Raw genomic sequence first — 24500 nt, 5'->3', positions numbered from 1 at the left:
AATAAGGTTTGTAATGGCCCTCTGCTGTGCATAGAGCTTGTATTAGTGTGTTTTCTTTTCTTTTTCTTTTCTTTTTTTTTTTTTTTTGAGGCAGTCTTGCTCTGTCATCTAGACTAGAGTGCAGTCGAATGATCTTGGCTCACTGCAACCTCCGCCTCCCAGGTTCAAGCAATCCTGTTGCCTCAGCCTCCCGAGTAGCTGGGATTACAGTGCCTGCCACCATGCCTGGCTAATTTTTGTATTTTTAAGTAGAGACAGGGTTTCACCATGTTGGCCAGGCTGGTCTGAAACTCCTGACCTCAGATGATCTGCCCGCCTCAGCCTCCCAAAGTGCTGGGATTACAGGTGTGAGCCACTGCATCTGGTCTAGTGTGTTTTTATACTGCTATAAAAAACTACCTGAGACTGGGTAATTTATGTAGAAAAGAGTTTTAATTGACTCAGTTCCACTGGCTATACAGGAGGCATGGCTGGGGAGGCCTCAGGAACCTACATTCATGGAGGAAGGGTGAAGGGTAATGTTAAAGATACATTTTGATCACTTCTAGGACCTTCTGATGTAAAGGCATATTTGTTAAAATCACACCCAGAGCTTTTATTGTAAGGGTACTTTTTTTTTCTTACACTTTCAGAACTTACCAATATAAATATGCATTTTGAGTACTTCTGGAACTTTTCATAGTTAAGGTACATTTTCTCTTTTGCAATTAGAAATATGTGGAATAGTTATATTTTTGCACCTTGAGAATATTCGGTTCCTAATCTTTTTTATCTAATGATTTTAATGCTTCTGAAGTTCCTTCCTGATAAGTTCTTATGTTGGGGCTATGCAAAATGGTGATATTCTAATGCTATTATTTATTTTTCATAAATATTTGGCATTCTTTTATAAAGCACATGCCTTTTCTATTCATTTATTTTTAAATGAAAAAGCTGTGTAGCATGTGGATTAGTCACTTCATACAATAGACGTTTGATTAGAAAAGTTGGGTGCAAATGAAATGTAAAAATATGGAGTCATAGCTTACATGTACAATGGTGGTTTCCTCTTCAAAGGAATCTTACTGTAAATCTTTTTTTTTTTTGGCAAAGCTAGTAATCACCTCTTAATTTCTGTTATTCTTATAAACCTAAATTTTCATGTAGGGCACATTTATTCAACAAATTATTGAGTGCTTTTTATGTGCCAGACACTGTGGTAAGCACTTGGAATAGAGTAGTAAGCAGAAAAAACATACCTGTCCTTAATGTAGGGTGCATCCTTACTGTTAAGACAATGACAGTTGCCCAGAACCCCATGACTGAAGGCAGTTATGAAGCTATGTCTGAGGAATCTTGATTTGGAAGGTATTATAGGCTTTTCCTAACAACCTGGTTCAAGTAAATGCTTTGAAGTTCAGAACCCTAAACAACCATTCTCTATGGGTCTGATGAAAAGAATATATGATATAATTGGCAGTATCCTCCTGATGTCTTTCTAATGTAATGTCGAATTATGATTGCAGAGCCCTTTACTCAACGTGAAATTTTGCCTAATTTTTTGTCTTAGGATATTTCCCAATGTTTCTAGGGTCCACACCTCCATAAGACATGTGTTAGAGGCATGATTCAGAGGCTCCTGAGACCTTGAGGATTCAGAGCTGTTGTGAGGACATCACCAGGCAAGCCCTGCTTCAGTTACTAGATTTCATCTGGACTGGGTAGGAAAGAAGAAATGCCATTTTCCTGGCATTATCAATGAAGTTAATGGAAGAGCAGACAATTTCTAGAAGTTCTGAAAAGGCTTTGAGGCTTGTGGCAATCTACCATAGCTCAAACTTGAGGAGACCGCCTTTCATAAGATGGATTCAAATACACTACCTGCACTGAAAGACTTTTTTTGCTCCTGCTTTTGGGTTGGCTACGGGACTTGCATCATCTGGCTGAATTGGACCAGCAGTTCAGGGGATGAAGAGAGGTCCCTGCTGCTTCTCAATCACATGGCATGGCAGAAATTTTCAGCCTTCTGAATCTTCCAAGGAACGGTCAAGTGGCACTTAGCTAGATAAATGTTTACTAGAGGCGTCTCTTAAAGAGTTTTCTACCAAAGATAAGTCTTTTTCTTTTTCTACTTACTCTATACTCCAGCAATATCTCCCTACAGATTAGTAAGATGAATGTGTCCACAGTTAGGTGTATACCTGTCTTTAAAGAAAAAAGATGTCTGTCAGTTACACTGCTATGACCTCAGGTTCCAGAATATTAAGGGAACATTCTTTCAAGAGATGTTTCACTTTGGACTAATCTGAAGTTTAGAAACCAGCTTATTGCCAAAGGGAAAAAGGATAGTCCAAGGGACAAGAAAACACTTCTCACTATGAATTGGTTTGGAAGTAACTTCTTCAAGTGTCCTGAGGATCTTTCCTTACTCAACATATACTCACCTCTGTTGTCACACATGTCATCTGAAGATGAACAATATTTTATTTCCAACTTGAGGTAGGGAATAGGATGAGTTTTTCCCCTAGCTTTTGCTCTTTAGTTGGACTATCGAATCAACCTCTACTTATAAGGAGCCAGGGAAAAGAAAACTGGGCTTGGGAAGAAAGTGGTTGCTATCTTTTCTCCATGCAAACTTGAAAAGAGGGCAACTGATTTGTTCCTTCTGGCCTTTCTTGGCTGGTGACAAGAAAAGGGCTGGCTTGGGTGAAATGGTATCTCTTTATTCTTAAAATGTTGAACCCTGACCAAGTGGAACTTTATTTTTAGAGACTGCCAATCATTTCCACCCTTTTGAAATGAAAACTCAAGGGTTTTGGCTTCAGCTGAGTTTGAAATAATCAAGGAGGCCTAGGTGCAAGGCAGAATGATTTCTCAATACTCCAAGTGTGATTACGGAAGAGTGACATGTAACACCCCAGGCTGAAGAACCAGGCATGTGGAAGACATGGTAGGGCTTGTGCTAGAAGAGGAAGAGGAATGGAGTGAGGTCAAAAAGGGGGAAAAGTATGTATCTCATCCATCAAACTTTAACAGGAGTTAGCCTCCTGCCTCCTGAGTTAAAGCCTCCCTCAGCTTCTGAGGGTTAGGGTCACCAACCATCTTGGTTTGCCTGGAACTGTACTGGTTTTAGCACTAAAAGTTCCCTATCCTGGGAAAACCCTTGGTCCTGGGCCAACTGGAATGGTTGATTACCCTGACTGAATCTTTTTTTTTTAAGAGATGGGGTCTGAGGCCGGGCACAGTGGCTCATACCTGTAATCTTAGCACTTTGGGAGGCTGAGGTGGGCAGATCACCTGAAGTCAGGAATTCGAGACCAGCCTAGCCAACATGGTGAAACCCCGTCTTTACTAAAAATACAGAATTAGCTGGGTGTGGTGGTGCATGCCTGTAATCCCAGCTATTAGGGAGGCTGAGGCAGGAGAATTGGTTGAACCCCGGAGGCAGAGATTGCAGTGAGCCAAGATCACACTACTGCACTCCAGCCTGGGCGACAAGAGCAAAACTCTGTCTCAAAAAAAGAAAGAAGAGATGGAGTCTTGCTCATGGATTTAAGCAATCCTCTTACCTCAGTCTCCCTTGTGGCTGGGATTATAGGTGTGCATCACCGTGCCTGGCCATCACTCTGACTGAATTTTAAGGCATTTGGGTAGCACATGTGACAACTGAAAACCTGGTCCAGCTCTCCTTTCTCCTTCCTTTGTTTCTGAGAAAAGTATGCAGAATGCCCTAGAGCATACACAGGATCCTGAAGTTAGAATAACAGTGGCCATCGACTTCATGCCTACTACGTGTCAGGTACATGATCTTGTTTAATACTCTGGTAACTGAGGAGCTAGGATATTTTAAATCCAATTTTATGGAGGAGGATGCCAGAGCTGAGGGTTATGACAAGTTGTATTTTCTAAGATCAAACAGCTAGAATGTAACTATTTGAACTTTTTTGTGTCTGAAATTAAAATCTTTGCTTTTTCTACTAAATGAAGAACTTGTGGAATTTGATAGGTAAATGAGCATCTTCTCTGGTTTAGCAGAGCTTTGTGGCCATAAGCTTCATCCACTGTTTGCATACTCATTCCTGTTCTTCATGGTAGCATAAGATTCCCTGGGCGTAATATATAGAAAAGCTGTCTAGGAAGCTACAGGAGCTACTTGAGTCTGCTACCTGTAGCAGCCCCTGAATAATCTTTCAGTTCTTAATGAACTACTGAGATCCTGGTACATGGAAGGTACTCAGTGAAAGTTAGCTATGGTTGTTATTTCAATTACAACACATGAGCAATCATTTTGAACTGAAATGTCTTAGCCAATGTATGTCAATTCAAACATTTTAATATAAAAATAACTGAAGACTCAGGGTATTAAGGAAATAAATAACATATCTATCCTTGAGTTCAAAATTAGACAAATAGCCTAGGCAATAAAGCGAGACCCCTATCTCTACAAAAAATTTAAAAAAATTAGCTGGGCATGGTGGCATGTGCCTGTAGTCCCAGCTACTTGAGAGGCTGAGGCAGGAGGATCTCTTGAGCCCCGGAGTTCGAAGTTGCAGAGAGCTACGATCATGCCGCTGAACTCCAGCCTGGGTGACAGAGCAAGACCCTGTTTCAAAAAAAGACAAAAGACAAAAAAAAAAAAAAAAAAAAAAAGGGTAAACACAGAAAAAACCCATTTTCTTTTTCCATTAAGGAAAAGCTATCCTGTTAGTTATTTGATTTGGAATGAATAGAATACAGCATTCCTTGCTATAATAAAAGGTGTCACGCACATAATACTGAGTCAGAAGCAAACATTCTATTCTTAGGCTGCCCTAAGAAATCCCTCTACTAAAAGATGATTGAAGCTCTTAGCCTAATGATGGAAGGCCCAACTTGTGGCCATCACATTGAGAGGTAAATGCCTTTGTATGGAGGAATGCAGAAAGCTTTTAGGCTACCCTCTGCTTGTATTTCATCAGTTCATGCCCAAGACTTGTGGCTTTACTAGAGAATGAAACACAGTAAAGTTCACATAAATTTGTAGCTAGCCTTGAGGAGGACTCAAATATAACAGAAGAGACAAGTGAATCTATTTGGTCCAGTCCAACAAATATTTATCATGCACCCATGAGGTTTCAGGGTAGTGTGCGGGATACTGGGTATACAGGGAGGAACAGCATAAGCCCCCAACCTCGGGGAGCGCACATGGAGGCAGAGAAAATAAGACATATAAAAGTAGTTTCTTCAGGGCCAATTTCAAATCAGCAAAGATGTCTTAGTCTGTTTCGGTTGCTGTAGCAAAATACCATAGGCTGTGTGGCTTAAACAAGAGAAATAATTTTCTCACAGTTCTGGAGAATGGAAGTCTGAGATTAGAGTGCCAGCCCAGTTGGGCTCTGGTGAGGACTTTCTTCCTGGTTTGCAGTGTGCTCACGTGGCCTTTCCTGTGTACGTGCATGTAGAGAGATAGCAATCTCTCTTATAAGGCCACCTATTTTTTTTTTTTTGAGACAGGGTCTTGCTCTGTTGCCTAGGCTGGAATGCAGTGGTGCAATCTCGGCTCATTGCAGCCTCTTCCTCCCAGGCTCAAGCAATCCTCCTACCTCAGCTTCCCAAGTAGCTGAGACCACAGGTGCATGCCACCATGCCTGGCTTTTTGTATTTTTAGTTGAGATAGGATTTCACCATGTTGCTCAGGCTGGTCTCGACCTCCTGAGCTCAAGCAATCCACCTGCCTTAGCCTCCCAAAGTGCTGGGATTATAGGCATGAGCCACTGTGCCTGGCCTAAGGCCACCAAACTTACTGAATCAGGATCTCACCCCTACCACTTCACTTAACTTTCATTACTTCCTAAGTGCCCTGTCTCCAAATACATTCACACTGGGGGCTAGAACTTCAGCATATATGCGTTTTGGGGGAGGTGATGCAGTCTACAGAAATGGGCCCTAACTTACATCATAACAAGCATATTAAAATATACCCATACATTTGTTATATACATATATATATTTTTTCTGTACAATACTTGAAAGAATTTTTATAATGTTTTTTGAGATTATTTGACTATGAATAACTCATTTATGTCTAGTTGCTGCTTCTTAGCAACCATTCATATATGGGAATTTTTGCAAAATGAGAACTTATAAATTGTTTTCAAAATGTTAAATATTTGTGAATTCTAAATTTGGCAATTAATAAAATTGACATAATGCTAGATTTTTGTGTTTAATTGAGCATTAATTTATTTGCAGTTTTTATATTTTGGAGCCAATTTTTTTTCCACAATAGGTTCTTGGAAAGCTCATTAGACCATGAGAACTGTCTACAATGCCTAATGGATAAAAGGGCTGGGGATATTTCATAGTTCCACTTCACACTTCCAGACAGGTCGCTTCCAACCCTAACCTCTCTTCCAAGCTCTGGTACATCATTTCCAGCCCTTTGTTAAGTATTGTCTTGATTCTTACTGACATTTAGACTGGATATGTTCCAAACATCCCTACCTCTTATTCTCCTTTTTTTTTTTTTTTTAACTTTTTGCCATCTCTCTTGCATTGACATCACCACCTAGCTAGTGGGAGACTATGTAGTCACCATCACTAGTGTCCATATCTACTGATATCAGGTTTCAGAATGGCATGAGTGCTTAAAAATTACCTGAAAGCCTTGTTTTGATATTGATTTCCGTACCTCATTCTTGGAAACCTGTGCAGTTGGTCTGAGGGAAGGCTTGGGAGTTTCTTTTTTTAACAAGCTAATGTGCTGTCATCTTTGGGAAGGTGTGGACATGATCCATATTGGTGGGATGAAAAAGAGATGTGGATCTTAATAAGATCCACAATGCAACTTATACTATAATACCATGATATTCCATTGGCTTTATTGCCAGAAATCAGAGGTAATGGGCTCCACAGCTGTTTCCAAGATGCCCCCAGGATGTTGTCTTAAGGGTAGTTAGGAATGTTCTGCTTTGGCCTACAGGCCATATGTCCCAGGTGCTGAACTTTGGCAACTATTACTGCAACAACTTTTTTTTTTTTTTTTTTTTTTTGAGATGGAGTCTCGCTCTGTCACCCAGGCTGGGGTGCAGTGGTGCGAGCTCAGCTCGCTGCAACCTCTGCCTCCTTAGTTCAAGCGATTTTCCCGCCTCAGCATCCTGAGTAGCTGTGACTACAAGTGCACACCACCACGCCCAGCTAATTTTTGTATTTTTAGTAGAGACAGGGTTTCACCATGTTGGTCAGCTGGTCTTGAACTCCTGACCTCATGATCCACCAGCCTCGGGCTCCCAAAGTGCTAGGATTACAGGCATGAGCCGCCGCACCCTACTGCAACAACTGTTATAGGAAGAAATGCTGCTGTCTCTTATTTTGTCTCAACTATGAGGCAGGCTCTTTCTTTAATTCTTCGTAGCACATCGGAAACCAGGTGCAAAATCTTAATGAGGCTTGCTGAAAGAGAAGCACAAAACAGAATAATTACCACACTGCACAGGCTCAGATTCATTCTAGGGCCCTTCTACCCCACTCTTGACCCACCCCTTCTATGAGGCCAAGTGCAACTTACCCTTCACTATGGAAATCACTCCAGACATCCCCATGGTTGAAGTTCAGGCACAACTGATTTTCAGCCTCAGGAAGAGAAGTTTTTCCTTACCTCGCTTTTGAAGCCCAGCCACCAGGTTTTCATTTTCTAATTCAGAATGATTGATGATAGGAATATTCATTCCTTTCTGGGAAAATCAACCCAAAGTATACTTTGTGGCACCACTAGGTCAATCATACAGTAATTTGATATCAAGACATATTCTGAAGTCTGGGTTATTCACTTAAATGATACCCATGTCAACTTCAACAGCCTAGTCCAGGTTTCAGTCTGCCCACTCAGTCCAGTTCCTTCTCAGTATCCCTTCAGCAAAGGTTCAAAATCCTTGGGATGCAGCTCACTCAGAGTTACTTTGTCACACATCCCCTGGGCACAGTAAATGAATCAGATGTCCTTCAATAGACACAATAATCTCATGAGGTAGTTTTTTCATCAAAACCAGTGGAAAGCAGAGAGGTAAAGTCATTTAACTAAGGTCAAGCCTCCAGGAACGCCTGGATTTGAACTGAGGCCTCGATTCCAAATTTGTGAGTTTAACTATTTGAAGCACTGAGGAAGTAGACTGGACATTGAGCTTGAATTTGCATGTCAGGATTTAGAACAATAATTCCATTAATAGAGATGAGGCAAAAAGCCAGAAGAGGAGGTATGATGGAGGAGGAGGAGCGAGGGAGATGGCAAAATCGATTTGGGCTATGAATTATGAGCCCCTTGGCATCATTGGGTCCCTATCTCTTCTTTATGGTTCTGACTTGGCTTAATGGTTATTGTTCTGAAACACCTTTGTTTCCAAGTTAATCATCATCCTTGACTTTCCAGGGGCCATGTACCAGCCAGTGCTGTGGTGAAGCAGCCTGTTCGGGGAGCCAGTGGCAGGACGACAATCACAGCAATTGTCCAGACTGGTGGGGGCTGGAGCACCGGTCTCTTCAGTGTCTGCAGAGATAGGAGAATTTGTATGTTTTCCCTCCTCATTTAAGTTCCTCCTTACTATTTTCTTTTCCAGGACATCAGTGAGTGGAAAAGCTACAGCAGGCACAAGGACAGAAATTAAATGTTTTCAGAATAACTGGACTAATCTTTCAGTGACTCAAATGTACTCCTTGTCTGGAAAAATCTTGCTTTTCAGAGATATGGATGCTTTTATAGAATAAGTGGTGCCTTCAAAGATTTCTAAATGACAGACTCCACTGTTGGCAAAGTGCACAAAATAAGCTTTCTTATCCACTGCTGGTGGGAGTGTAAATTGGTACAACTCTTCTGGGGGATGGTTTAGCAATCCATGTAGAAAGAACCTGAGCTGTTGCATAGCTTTTGACCCAGTAATTACATTTTTAGGAGTTAAGGAAATAAATCATGTGCAAAGATTTAGCAGGAACATTAAATTTTGCAGCATTAGTTATTAGAGCAGAACAACTTAAATGTTCAACAAGAGGAATCCACACAATGAATTATTATGCAGCCACGAAAAGTCATATTGTAGAATAATATTTAATGAGATGAAAAGATGATTTGGATACATTTTTACGTTAAACACATTGCAAAACTGTGCACAGTAGATACTGTGTTTTTGGAGAGAGGAAAACTTTTCTTAAATGTCTGGAAGAATACAAATACAAATATTTATAGCAGATGTCTCCAGATGGTAGGTTAATGGATAGTGTTTATTTCCTTTTTGCTTTTCTTTTTTCAATTGTCTTGGAAGAATACGTAGTACTCATATCAACAAGAACAATCACAAAAAGAAACTCCCTTCCTTGACTGAAATCTTTTCAGACACTGGTTTGACACTTTTCAGCTATAAAGAGGGGCAAATAACACTGTCTTCTGGCTACATGATTCCCCCCTGGGCTTAGAGTTCAAAGCTCATTGATTCTATTTTTACCTTAGGACATTCTGACCCATCTTTGGTACCACATGTCAGGATCCCCTTCCAGGACCTGATGGTCTTGCCCTAGGGAGCAATTGGATCACAGCGTCTCTCTGGGAGGAGGGAGGGTATGTGTGATGGATGAGGGTTAGTCTCTTAAGTTCCAAATCCAACAGACCATGGGTAAAATATTTTTGAAGGATATAGCAGCCTTCTGGGAAGATCTGAATTAGTCCTAATGCCTCACAGGACATATCAACCAGAGAACTCTGAGCAAGTCCTCATTCAGCTGAGAGTCTTCCCCGTGACCCACAGCTGGGCAAGTCTCTTCCTGTCGCTGCTACCCATGTGGATTTCTGACCAGACAATTATGGAAGCTGTTCTCTGGTTCTCTCAGAATTCTTCCTGATTCTCTGCTCTTTTCATGACTTTGGTAGTCACCAGTACTAAGGTACAGAGAGCTAGAGTAGCCATGCACAAATGTGCAGATCTGGCCCCAGAATAATAAGTGGACCATTTTCCTTTCATAGCTTATGGTTGGGGGTTGGGGGAACTTCAGTGCACTTTTAACTAGGGCAAAGCCTGGAATATGGTGTAGTGGTTAGGAGAACAGCTTCGTATCACATATACACCTTGAATCCTAACTCTGGCTCTTACTGGCCATGTAACGTTGAACAAGTCCTTTGGGTCTTCATTTTTCCACCTCTAAAATGAAGATAATAAAGGTGCCTACCCCAAGGTTTACTGTAAAGATGAAAACAGAACATGTATAGAACCCACTCTTAACACTAGTTTGAGGCACAACTGGATCAGTTAGGGATTTAGGGTTGCAAGCTGTGCTAGGTTGAGCAGTGTCACTTTAAAACCCATTTTCACCTGAAACCTCTGAATGTGACTTTATTTGGAAATAGAGTCTTCACAATGTAATCAAATTAAAATAAAGTCAATCCTTATTTATAAGAAGAGAGAGATTTGGACACAGACACACAAAGGAGAAGGCCATGTGAAGACAGAAGAGACTGGAGTGACACATCTGCAAGCCAAGGAGCATCAATGATTGCCAGCAACCCCCAGAAGCCAGAAAAGAGACAGGGAACAGATTTTTCCCTCAGACCCCCTAAAAGGAACCAACTCTGCCAACACTTTGGTTTCACACCTCTAACCTCCAGAATTCTCCCATGAGAAAATAATTCCTGTTGTTTTAAGCCACCCAGTTTGTGATATTTTGCTATGGCAGCCCTAGGAAACGAATATATAAGCCAACATTGAATTTCATTAGAAGGCCATAGGGTAGCTCCCAGAATCAATGAGCCAGGTAAAAGCCAAGCCCAGAAAGGGACAAGATGCATTGTTATTAGGTGCTAGCTGACAGTCCGATCAGCTTTAAATGTTTTTATCCTTGTGTCATCCCCATCTGAGAATTGATGTTTCAGTGGAAGCAGCTCAATTTGCTCAGCTTGGATCATGTGCCTACTCCTTGACCAGGCCAGGGTTCTCTGAATGATAGTCCTACCAATATGGTTCATAATAAGGAAGGGATAATTTCCTAAATTTACTATTGGGGTGCAGTTACCAGGAAAATTAAAAAAAAATCATTACAATGCACTTAGTAAATCTTAGCTATTAATATTACTGTTATTTTAAAAAAATTATCCTTCAGCATGTTGAGAGCAGAGAGTAGATGAGTCAGAAGGCTTATATTAGATGCTGCAGAATGATTTCTACATAATCCTAAGAGCACCTAGAGAAGCTGGTCAAGGAATTCTCACTCCTCAGCCATACTGTTTGTCTTAAGCATTACTTCACTGCTCACCTCTGCTCTCAACCTGCATCAACGCTCAGGACACCAACCACACTTCCTGAGGATTCCCTGGTTGTCCACTTGAGAGCCCATTTTAGTGACAAGGGGAGGAAAAAGGATATGGGGAGAAATACAATATTCTTTACAATTGGCATGAATTCTGAAGGAAAGGCCATGGATAGGGTTAAAGGTGATCTCGAATGTTGTGTTGTAATTTTTGTTCCCTAGTTGTGTTTCCATGTTGTGACTGCTCATAGTGTTTTAAAGTTAATTGTCTTAGAAGAAAACTTAAAGGTAATATATTACTGTGTACACTCATTATCTGCACTGTAATTCTGAGAATGCTGCTGGAGTGTGAGTGCTACGAGTCTTGGATTTCTTTCCCTCCTGGTTTAGAAAGACTTTTAATTGGGGATTGTTTTATCCACAGTTTTATTTAGAGTAAATCACTGTGTACATCGTTTTGACAGACTTGGGAACAAAGGGAGAGCTTCTTCTCATGACTGTTCCATGCCAGATTCCCATCCTGGGACATTTTTCCATCAAATGCTGAGAATTTTTGCTACAATTTGTCATCCATTAAGCAAAGGGTACATTATGAACAGCAGTGATTTCCATTTCTTTTTGACATTTTGCTTCTTCATTTTATTGTAATTATGTATTTTAAGTGCCTCCTTCTTCCCACCTCTGTGCTTTCATCTGAATTCACACTGCAGTGGGATTAGCAAATGGGTGTCTCTGTGTCCTTTGAAGATAGGGTAGCTGAGAGCTCAGATGTGAAGATTCAACTGAGGTGAAATAAGTGGCTGCTAAGTGGCATTGTGAGTAAAAGACTGGGCAGTCCAGCTTTGGGAATGTTTGTGATGTGGCCTCAGAGAAGGTTTATGCGGAAGGTGTAATCAACTCATAATTCAGCTCATGATTCAACCAGGTTTACTGAGTTTCTTCCCATGTATAGGCACAAGGTAGGTGATACAGACACATTAGTGAATAGGTCAGAGACAGTGCCTTAGAGGAGATGGATAATAAACAAATCTATAGGCTGGGTGCGGTGGCTTCACACCTGTAATCCCAGCACTTTGGGAGGCCGAGGTGGGCGGATTACCTGAGGTCAGGAGTTTGAGACCAACCATAGCCAACATGGTGAAACCCCATCTCTATTGAAAATACAAAATTAGCTGGGCGTGGTGGTACATGCCTGTAATCCCAGCTACACCCGAGGCTGAGGCAGGAGAATCTCTTGAACCCAGGAGGCAGAGGTTGCAGTGAGTTGAGATTGCGCGACTGCACTCCAGCCTGGGCGACAGAGCGAAACTGCCTCCAAAACAAAACAAAACAAAAGAAAACAACAACAACAACAAAAATCTATAAACAAAATAATTGCAGTTGTGATACATGCCATGAAGAAATTAAACAGAGTGTTATGAAAGGAAATTATAGGAGAATGGGGTAAAGGACAGTCTCTCTGAGGAGCTGACTTAAGCTGTTACCTGAAAGACAGGAAAGAGTCAGCCACTCAAACAGCTTCCCTGTAGCGGGCATTGTAAGCACCAGGCAGTAAAGAGATTGATGTGTACTAGGAACTAGTAAATACCCAAGGTAGGAAGAAGAAAGCAAGCCAGAATTTTCCCTGGTTTTCTGGAAAAGGAAGGAGGCATGAGAAGGCATTGGACTGGGATTCATGTGTCCACACTGCATCTCAGGTAACCTGTAGACTCCCTGAAGCAGGGACCACAGTTTTCTTGTTCAATGCTCTGACGCCCAGCAGAGCACTTAGACGATAGGAGGCACTTAAACATATTTGCTGAATAACACATAAATGAATTTTAACTTGTATTCTCATTTGCTTCTTTGTCATATTTGATTGAAAAACTCATAGAGCCTCAGAGTTAGAAGGGATATTGTGAGTCAGCTTGTCTGGTCCCTCATCTGTTTGCGTAAATCCCCTCTGCAATGTGCCTGGCAAAGACCTGACAACCTCGACTTTCTGAGCACTTCCTGGGAGGAGGGCTCATTTCCTTTGGACCCAGTTCAGCATCTTAAAAATTATTTTGTAAAGACTGCCATGCACATAATGCAGAATTCAAAAGTACCTACATTTTGTGTATATGAAAAACAAGTAGTACTCCATCCTTGCTCTCTATCCACCTGGTTTTTCTCTTCAGAGTCAAACACCTTTACTTGAGTCCAGATATAGTCTATATACTTATACAGATATAGAAATCTAAAAAGTTAAAATAGATGTTTAATTATAAAAGTATATAATAATCATAAAAAAGAAAAATGCAAAAAACTATAAAAGAAAAAAACAGCATCCTGTAATCCCAGCTCTTGGAGATAAATATTGTTAATATTTTGGTATCTCTCCTTCTAGATGTTTTGCTTATATGTGTGTGTGTATAATTTATACAAGTGGTAGCACTGTAAACACATACTGTCTAGTACCTTTGGCTTATTTTAATTTAATAATATATCTCACATCACATTCTTCTGAAAGAAGTATAAAAGAAAAAAAAAACATATCTAGGTGATCAGACCATATCAACATATCCAGAGCTAATTTCTTAAAATTTGGCAAAGATTCGGCCAGGTGCAGTGGCTCTCGCCTGTAATCCCAGCACTTTGGGAGGCCAAGGCGGGCAGATCACAAGGTCAGGAGTTTGAGACCAGCCTGGCCAACATGGTGAAACCCTGTCTCTACTAAAAATACAAAAATTAGGCGTGGTGGCGGGCTCCTGTAATCCCAGCTGCCTGGGATGCTGAAGCAGGAGAATCGCTTGAACCCGGGAGGCGGAAGTTGCAGTGAGCTGAGATCGCGCTACTGCACTTCGGCCTGGGTGACAGAGTGAGACTCTGTCTCAAAAAAAAAAAAAAAAAAAAAAAAAAAAAAATCTGCAAAGATTCCATTGTATGAATGTACCGTAGCTTAGTTATCTGAAAATCTCCATTGATGGACCTTTATATGGTTTCCAGACTGCCATTCAAACCACTGCTATATGACTATCACTGCACAGATGTCATGTTGCATGTGTGTGAGTATATCTGTTGGATAACCACTAAAGAGTAAACCTGCTGGTCAAATAGTATGTGCTCTTTTAAATATTGATAGATGTTGCCAAATGGCTTTCCATTTGGAAGTTGTACTAATTTACACTCCCACCAGCAATGTATGAATATGACCCATTTCTTTTCTGAGCATCTCATTGTTAGAAAGTTCTGCCTCTTTTGCAATAATTGATCTGAAATGTGCCTCGCTGCAATTTCCACCCACCTTTCCTACTTCTACTCTCTGGGGCTCCACACTCTGGTTTTGTGTAGGTTTCTTTTCTTTCTCTTGACTCTCCTATGAGTTAGAAGGATGAATAATGAGCAACATTCCACACATGCAGGTGGAACCCATCTCAGAGAACACACCTGAATCATTTATACTGTGGGTGCTTACATAACCACCAGGCCTTTAGGTGTAAGAGGAAGGAGCTAAATTTATCCCTTTTGAACCTGAGCTCCTTAGAAAAAAAGACAAAAACAGTTTTTTTTCACTAGTAACAATACATTTACCTTGCAAAAAATGAAACATTACAGAAAAGGGAATCATGTCCCTTCTTTTAATTTTATTTATTTATTTATAGAGGTAGGGTCTTACTTGTTGCCCAGGCTGAAGTACAGTGGCACGATTACAGCTCATTGTAACTTCGGACTCCTAGGTTCAAGTGTTCCTCTTGCCTCAGCCTCTAGAGTGGCTAGGACTACTGGTGCATGCCACCATGCCTGGCTAATTTTTTAATTTTTTTTTTGTAGAGATGGAGTCTCGCTATGTTTCCCGGGCTGGTCTCAAACTCCTGGCCTCAAGTGATCCTCCTGCCTTGGCATCCCAAAGTGTTGAAATTTTAGAGAGTTTCCTTCCTGATCTTTTTCTCTATATTTCTCTATATTTCTAATATAAATGGTATTATGTATTATGCTGTGCATATCATTATGCGGTTTGATTTTTTTAAACTCAAAATTTGTCTTAGAGATTTAACTCTGTTAGTTCTTAATTGATCTTTTGTATTCCACAGTATGTATAGTTATACCATTATAGTTTATTTGTACTTCAGCCTATTAATATACATTCATGTTGTTTCAAATTTAAAGTTACAAGTAATGCTGCAGTGACTATTCTTGTACCTGCCTCTTTGTGAGCATGCATAAGCATTGATCCAGGGTGGACACTGATAAGTGGAATCACTAGGTCCTAGATGATGTAACATTGTCATAGATTCAGCAAAATTGCCTTCCAAAGTGGCTGTGCTAATTTCTACTTCCATCTGTGTGTGGAGTACTTATTTCTTCGTGGCTCCCCACAATATATCATATTAACAATTTTTTTCTTTGAGACAGAGTTTTGCTCTTGTCGCTCGGACTGGAGTGCAGTGGTGTGATCTCCACTCACTGCAACTTCCGCCTCCTGGGTTCAAGCAATTCTCCTGCCTCAGCCTCCTGAGTAGCTGGGATTACAGACACCTGCCACCATGGCCGGCTAATTTTTTGTATTTTTAGCAGAGACGGGGTTTCGCCATGTTGGGCAGGCTGGTCTTGAACTCCTGACCTCAGGTGATCTGCCCTCCTCAGCCTCCCAAAGTGCTGGGATTACAGGTGTGAGCTACTGTGCCCGGCCTGACAAATTTTTAAAAATTGGCATTATCATGGATAATAAGTGGTTTCTGGATGTCTTAGTATTCATTTCCAATGACATTGAGCAACTTTTTGCCTTCATTATTGGCCATTTGTATTTGCTCTTCAGTGGATTACCTGCCTGTATCCTATGCCCATTTTCTTCTTTTGTTTAATCTTCTATATGTTGGTTTGCAGGAGTTTTTTTTTTTTTTTTTTTTTTTTTGAGACGGTCTCATTCTTTTGCCCAGACTGGAGTGCAGTGGCCTGATCTCGGCTCACGGCAACCTCCACCTCTCAAGCTCAAGGGATTCTTCCACCTCAACCTCCTGAGTAGCTGGGATTACAGGCACACGCCACTACCACCTGGCTAATTTTTGTATTTTTTGTGGAGATTGGGTTTCACCATGTTGGCCAGGCTGGTCTCAAACTCTTGACCTCAAATGACCCACCCGCCTCGGCCTCTCAAAGTGTTGGGATTACAGACGTGAGCCACTGCGCCCGGCCAAGAGTGCTTTATATATTTTAGATACTTATCCTTGGCCTGTGATATGTTTTGCAAAGCTTTTTCCTAGAGAGTCTTTAGAACAAAGGATCCCATCATCCTGATTTTGTGCATCCCTTCTTGGGGTGTGACCTGACAGTGTTTCCATATCCCACTGCATTCCTCACAGTACAGAGCAGCAATACTTGATGAAAGGATCTTCCTTAAAGAAGTTGAGACTGGGCGCTGTGGCTCAGCCTGTAATCCCGGCACTTCTGGAGGCTGAAGCGGGCGGATCACCTGAGGTCAGGAGTTTGAGACCAGCCTGGCCAACGTGGCGAAACCCTGTCTATACTAAAAATACAAAAATTAGCTGGGCATGGTGGCAGGCACATGTATTCCCAGGTACTCAAGAGGCTGAAGCAAGAGAATCTCTTGAACCCACGAGGTGGAGGTTGCAGTGAGCTGAGATTGTGCCATTGAACTCCAGCCTGGGTGACGGAGGAAGACTTCATCTCAAAAAAAAAAAAAAAAGAAGCTGCCTGACTTAAGACTACCCCACAGGAATAAATGTAAAGTAGTGATAGGATGCTGTCTACTGTCTAGCACACCAATCCACAACTACTGTGGCATAATAGATAAACATGTAAAACATGAGAACAGATAGTAATATGTATAGTAGTTCAGACTTTGGGACCAGACTACCTGAGTTCAATCTCTCCTCTGCCTTTCACTGATAATTGTGTGAGTTTGGACAAATTACTCAAATCTTCTGGGCCTCAGTGCCCTCATCTGTAAAATGGGGATAAGAAGAGTACCTATAGGATTGTTGCAAAGATTAAATGAGTTAATATGTGCAGAGTGATTTTAACAGGGCTTGGTACATAGTGAACTCTGTATAAATATTAGCTATTATATAATAAAAATTTGTCCTTCATAGTGTTTTTTAAAAATCATATCTGATTTCTTCTTCAAAGTGCAGTAATTGAATTTGAGGTATGTTTCTTTCAGCATCTAGTACTACCTCCTAATGAACACTTAGATAACATGATTATATGACAAAAAAGATTAAAAATAAAAACAAAAGCATGTGTTTTTTTAAAAAGCATATGAGTCATAAAAATATGGTGCAAGAGTTCAAATGCACTTAAACAATTTCTGTACAATATACTTATTGAGAATGGTGAGCATTTCTCTTTATCAGTTAAAGTGGTGCAGCTGAGGCAATTGTGTAAACACGATTTATTAGTCACTTAGTTTGCCAGCTTTACAGTTAAGCAAGTTTTGATTAATTTTTTTTATTTACAGGGATTTACACTATTTTGTAATCCACACATAAAGTGAGAGTTGATTGATTTTTATGTGCCATTGATTTCAAAATCCCCTAATTCAAGGTTGCATACAGTGTGAGTACTCTGTACTCTCAGTAAATTTACTGGACCATTTGCTGTCCTCTAAGCTGTTCATACCAGGTATCCAGGCTGGGTGGGGCCTGCTGATCTACCTGAGATTACTTTTTAAATGTAGGGTGAAATATCCCAGTCTTATTTGAGACTGAATTCAGAGTTTGCTTTGGGCCAAGAGATGTCTACAGTAGATGATTGAGTGACTATCTTGAGACTTCCAAATAGATGAAATAGATGTTCCTTCCCTGCCCCCATCCCTCATGCCCTTTGTATGCTTGTGCTACTTCATCCACTATTCGAAGCTGAAATCCAGAGTCCTGGAGCCTTGGAGCGTCTAAGATACAGAATTTCTAGTTTTTTGCCTCTTTGTCACTGAATTTGGGAGTGGGACTTTGAAGTGCTCACTGTGGGAGAACAAGGGGTAGCCAGAGACAGACCATTGTCAGGAAGTTCTTCAGTGTGCTAGTGTCATAGTATGTGAGCCTTTGTGTCTGGTGCACTAAAAGACAATGGTGACTACTTCACACTCACTAGAGTAGCTAAAACAAAAATGACTGACAATAGCAAATGTTGGTGAGGATGTGGAGCAATCAGAACTCTTGGCCAGAAGTGGTGGTTCATGCTTGTAATCCCAGTACTTTGGGAAGCCAAAATGGGAGGATTGCTTGAGCCCAGGAGTTTGGGCAACATACAGAGACCCCATCTCTACAAAAGATAAGAAAAAAAGTTAGCCAGGTGATATGGTTTGGATCTGTGTCCCCACCAAATCTCATAGGATTGTAATCCCCCATGTTGGAGATGGGGCCTGGGATTACTATATGGTAACAAGGGGGGCTGGTGCCAAACCATTAGAAGCTGCCCCTGTGATCCAATCACAATTGGATCCATCCCCCCCTTGGTACTATATAGTGAGTAAGTTCTTATGAGATCTGGTTGTTTAAAAGTGTGTAGCACCTCCGCCTTTGCTCTCTTCCTCTTTCCCTGGCCATGTAAGACACGCCTGCTTCTCCTTAGCCTTCCACCATGTTTGTAAGTTTCCTGAGGCCTCCCCAGAAGCAGAAGCTGCTATGCTTACTGTACAGCTTGCAAAACCGTAAGGCAATGAAATCTCCTTTCTTTATAAAGTACCCATTCTCAGGTATTTCTTTATAGCAATGTGAGAACAGACTAATACACTGGATGTGGTGGTGCATGCCTGTAGTCTCAACTACTCAGGAGGCTGAGATGAAAGGATGAGAGGATCGCTTGAGCCTGGGAGGTTGAGGCTGCCGTGATCGTGCCACCGCACCCCAGCCTGAGTGACAGAGCGACACCCTGTCTCAAAATAAATAAATAAACAAACAAACAAACAAAATAGAACTCTCATGCATTGCTGATGGGAGTTTAAAATGGTACAAATACTTTGGAGAACTGTCTGTCATTTCTTGCAAAGTTAAACATATATCTACCCTATAACCTAGCAATTCCCTTTCCAGGTATCCACCCAAATGAAATAAAAACATATGCCTGTGTAAACACTTACAGATGAGTCTTCATAACAGTCTTATTCATAATAGCAAAAAATGAAATAATCACATGTTTATCAATGGGAGAATGGAGAAACAATTTGTGGAATATTCATACAATGGAATATGACTGAACTCTAAAAAAAGAGACAGATTCACACAACAGAATAGATGTATCAAAAACATGATGTTGAACGAAAGAAGCCAGATACAAAAGCAAACATGATTCATTAATATGAAGTCCAAGAAGAGGCAAAAGTCATCTATAAGAATAGATATTGGAACAATGGTTGCGTCTCGTGGGCAACGGGAGGGCTGGTATTGATTGGAAAGGGACACAGGATTTCTGGGGTGAGAGCAATGTTCCACATGTTTGGTTACTTGGGTGTATGTAATTGTTGATGCTCATCCCACAGAACACTGATGGCCTGTGCATTTTCTTATGTATAAATTATGCCTCCATAAAATATTTATTAAAAAAAATTTCAGAGATTATGGTTAGCTTGGAATTTTTGCTGTTTCACAGTCCTCATTATTTGCATTCATCAGAGTTGTTATCTTTTATGATGCTAGATGACATAACATCTTAACTGTATATCAGGGGTTCTTAACCTGTGGTCTGTTAATAATTTTCAATGGATCCATGAACCCCGTGAAATTGAATGCACAATTTTGCATGTCTATGTGCATGTAGTTTTCTTTTCTCTTGTGGACTGAGTTCACAGCTATCATTGTACTCTCAAAATGGTCTGTGACCCAAAACACATTTAGAATAGAACCTCTGTGTTGAAAGGTTCATGCAGAATATGTAGAAAACAATATCAGTAAAGATGAGTGAACTAATAAATGACAAATTATTTACAGTCGATGTTCAAGGAACCAAGCTCCTAATAGTTTGCAGATTAAAACTGGCAGATGTCAGTGGCTCCAAGACACTAACATAAATTTGAATAACTTGGTCTGAGAAATAGAATAAAGCCCTGATAAGAATAGGAGGCAGAATCAGTGTACTATAAAAGACTTTCAATTACACTTATAGAAATAGATGTCTGTTATTCAAAAGTATCCTGTATACCATGTTTATTTTAAATATTGAAATTAGATGAACATAATGGAAGAAACAGTTATGATTCAACTGTAGAAAAATTATTTGATGCTTTTTCTCTTAACAGGAACAAAACAATTACCATAGTCAATGCTAACAGAATTGTATCAGGTTCAGCTTTGCCAGTGTTTAACAAAAGAAGGCAATTTTGACGTGGCTCAGTTATGGCAATTTTCATACAATGAGTTTTGGGAATTGGTTATTTATTCTCAGTGTCTGATAACAGGGAGACAGTGCAGCATTAAACTGGTGGCATAAAGTTGTAAATATTTTTTGAGATGTGAAGTTGCTCCAAGAAATCTGAGAACCTTGTTTTTCTGGATGTGGTTATTGACAGGTTTCTGTGGTCTATTCTGTCCTATGTGTCTTGAGTGTGACATCGCCAGGCATTATGGAGAGTGTCTTTGTTGGCCGTTGTTACCTGGGTCCACCTTTGCACTGAGAATTGGCACCAGGGAGAGACATAAAATACAGGTAAGTGTGTTTGAAGGTATATGTGAACCTGAATCTGTATGAAAACCTAGATGCCTTCCAAACCTGTGATTTTCCAAATAAAAGAAGGGTGGGTGAGGATGTTGAAACATACCATGCTTAGTGGGAAACTTTGAGAAAGGAAATACATTTAAAAATTTTATTCTTTACCAGGAAATATAAGTTAACTAAAATACCATATTATTTTAGTGGAGATAGGGTTTTGCCATGTTAACCAGGCTGTTCTCAAAGTCCTGCCCTCAAGTGATCCGCCCGCCTTGGCCTCCCAAAGTGCTGTGATTACAGGTGTGAGCCACCATGCCTGGCCTGGACTGATATATTTTTAAGTGGAAAAAAAAAAAAGTAAAGCACAGAAGTATGGAACTATTTTAAAAGACTATATATGTATATGTTTATGTAGACATAGAATTTATCTGGAAGTGGTTACAAGAAACTGGTAACAATGATTACTTCCAGGCAGGCAACTGGATGGCTGGGGACAGCTGGAGAGAGGGATTTACTTTTTGCTTCCTATCCCTTCTTACACTGAAATTTTAGACCATGTGCACTTATTACCTGCTCCAAAGAAATAAATAATTATAAATATTAGGTCCTAAGAGAATGAACCAATAAGTTGATAGAGAAATCAGTGGTTCAATTATAAAGGCCCATATCAGAGGTCATAAGGGCAGTGCTCTGAATCGCAGGTATTGATTAGCAATTCAGCTGCTTGGCACTTATGCAACTTAGTGTCCCTGGGCATTGGCTTAAGGATGTTGGTGAACCTTGGAAGCCGTGGTTGAAGGGCCAGGAGGTAACATTGTACAGGTCCCTGGGGAAGAAAAATGAGCCTGTGTGACTACAACAGAACAGACTCTGATCTTGCCCTAGGGCACACTGTGTGAAGACTGGCTGGCGGTGCACTGCTGTTGGCCTTTTTCCATCTGCCAGGTGGCCCGGGAACTCAAGATCAGGACCTCCCAAGTCTATGAAATCTGTGCTGTCCCAATGACTAAGGATACCCTGGTTTGACAGCAAGATAACTCCTCCTCCTTACTCCCCAACACCCTCCTCTCAAACCTCTCAGTAGAACAATTGCTTTTTCCTAAGTTTTTACTGAAATGGTGTGAAAATAAATGATTTCCCCCCTACTGTCTGTACTGTTCTTCTTTATTTATACATTTCCCTGTTGATGACTTTATCATTTGTCTGAATTTGCTATTCCAGTCCAGCCATATAAAGCAGATCTAGAGGTGAGTTTTCTTGTTTGTTTATTTTTTGAGATGGAGTCTTGGCTCTGTCACCTAGGCTGGAGTGCAGTGGTGCCATCTCGCCTTCAAGCAATTCTCCTGTCTCAGCCTCCTGAGTAGCTGGGATTACAGGCATGCACCAACACACCTGGCTAATTTTTGCATTTTTAGTAGAGACGGGGTTTCACCATGTTGGCCAGGCTGGACTTGAACTCCTGACCTCAGGTGATCCACCCGCCTCGGCCTCTCAAAGTGCTGGGATTACAGACATGAGCCATCGCTCCTAGCCTAGAGGTGAGTTTTGTCCCTCCCCTCCCCTGCTGGAGTTTTGGAAGCTTGCTTTTTCCCCTCCAGATTTCTACTGCCATCCTTTCATGAGGGATGTCTGAGAAGCTGGAGGAGTTGTTATGTGGCTTTCTTATGTCAAGCCACCTTCCTTAGAGTATCAGGGATGGGGCAGGAGGTGGCTAACTTTAGTTAGCATCTGGACTGGCTGGAAATGTCACTGAAACACATCAGCCATTGTCTTTCCCTTGTCCCAACTCTTGAGGTCTGATTGCTTGAAGGAGAAAGTCTCAGGTTGGTGCTCATCTTGAACACTTCTGTAACACAAATCTTCAGGCCCCAGATTCAAAACCTCAGGTAGCAACAGCTATGGGTGGAACTGTGTTCCCCAACTCCCACTCCTCCACCAAAAGATATGTTGAAGTCTTAACCCCTGGTAACTGTGAATACGATTTTATCTGGAAATAGGGTCTTGCCGTTGTAACTAGTTTAAAATGAGACCTTCAGGGTGGATCCTAATCCAGTACGACTGGTGTCCTTACAAGAAGAGGAGAAAAGACACAAAGATAGAGATACAGAGAGAAGACAGGTATGTGAAGACAAAGGCAGAGATGGGAGTGATGCTGCCATAAGCTCAGGAATGCCTGGGGCTACCAGAGGTTGGAAAAGGCAAGAGAAAATCCTCCCTCAGAGATTTTGGAGGGAGCATGGCCCTGCCAACATCTTAATACTGGACTTCTAGCCTCCAGACCGTGAAAGAATAAGCTACCCAGTTTGTGATCATTTATTTCAGCCCTAGGAAGCGACCATCTACCATGTTTGGTAGATGTTTTTGTTAGGGCAGCAGCACCGAACAGTGCCAAAGAACCTAGGTTCTGCAGCCTGAAATGCCTCCTCTATTTACTAATTACACAACCATAGGCAAACTTGCTAACCTCTCTCTGTTTCAGTTTCCTTATCCGGGAAGTGGGATGGTGATAGTACTGACCTTGTAGGGCATGAGGATTGTAAATCAAGACATTTATCACACTGCCTGGCAGGTAGGATGGACTCAGTAAATATGTGTGATTACTGTTTTATGGCTACTTTATATTTGTGGCAAATTATACTAATTTTCCTTTTTTTTTTTTTTGAGAGTGAATCTTGCTCTGTTGCCCAGGCTGTAGTGCAGTGGCATGATCTTGGCTCACTGCAACCTCCATTTCCCGGGTTCGAGTAATTCTTGTGCCTCAGAGTAGCTGGGATTATAGGTGTGTGCCCCCACGCCTGGCTAAGTTTTGTGTTTTTAGTAGAGACGGGGTTTTGCCATGTTGCCTAGGCTGGTCTCCAACTCCTGGGCTCAAGCGATCCGCCTGCCTTGGCCTCCAAAAGTGCTGGGATTACAGGTGTGAGCCACTGCACCCGGCCAAATTTTACTAATTTACCATTGGAACATATAGTTTTCCTTTAAATTAAATTCTAGATGAAAGTTGATACTAGAGATGAAGTTGCCCCCACTTCAAAAAAGAAAACTGAGTCAATTAAAATAAGAATTTTAAGTAAATAATAACACAGGTGATAGATGGATATGGCAAACATTGTGAAGGTGATAAAATACTAATTTTATTAAGCACTTATATGTGCCAGGCACTGTTCAAAGCACTCTACATGTTTTAAGAAATTTATCCTTAACATCCCTCAGAAAGGTGCTATTACATCTCCATTTTCTAGAAAAGGGATCCGAGCCACAGAGAGGTTAAGTAACTTACCCAAGGCTAAACAGCTGGCAACACAGGAAATCAGGCACTTGAGGCTGTGCACCTAACCTTTGCACTAATCAGGCAGAGAAGACTTCCAGCCAAGAGGCCTTTGTGGGCCCTCATGGTTGTACAAACCAGTTTGCTCCACAGAGGTGAATTCAGCCCGCTGAGCATTAAAAGGAAGTGTTACTTGCCTGTTTCTCCGCCTACCTCCACTGAAACTTAGCAATTCCCATCCGTCAAAGTGATTTCCTTTCCTCCCAACCCTCCCTTTTGGATGTCCAGAGCAGCTGCCAGGAGTTAAGCCCCTTTGGGAGAAATGAAATGCTCACTGTTGACAATTTATGATGAAGTGTTGCCCTCTCCA

The 24500-nt window shown here is 41.1% G+C and overlaps 1 protein-coding gene across 1 annotated transcript; it reads left to right on the top strand.

Moving 5' to 3' along the window:
- Nucleotides 1-76: 76 nt before the first annotated feature.
- PLAC8L1 (PLAC8 like 1) lies at nt 77-21940 on the top strand. Its single transcript, XM_054489509.2, has 4 exons — nt 77-2478; nt 8384-8520; nt 20726-20862; nt 21751-21940. The coding sequence occupies exons 1-4, from the start codon at nt 2357-2359 to the stop codon at nt 21889-21891; spliced, it is 537 nt and encodes a 178-aa protein (XP_054345484.1). The 5' UTR covers nt 77-2356; the 3' UTR covers nt 21892-21940.
- The last annotated feature ends 2560 nt before the right edge of the window (nt 21941-24500 follow it).

This window comes from Pongo pygmaeus, chromosome 4 (genome assembly GCF_028885625.2).
Source record: "Pongo pygmaeus isolate AG05252 chromosome 4, NHGRI_mPonPyg2-v2.0_pri, whole genome shotgun sequence".
In the NCBI taxonomy this organism is placed as follows: domain Eukaryota; kingdom Metazoa; phylum Chordata; class Mammalia; order Primates; family Hominidae; genus Pongo; species Pongo pygmaeus.
The sequence above is the reverse complement of the archived record's forward strand: the minus strand, read 5'-3'. Positions and strand labels throughout refer to the sequence as shown.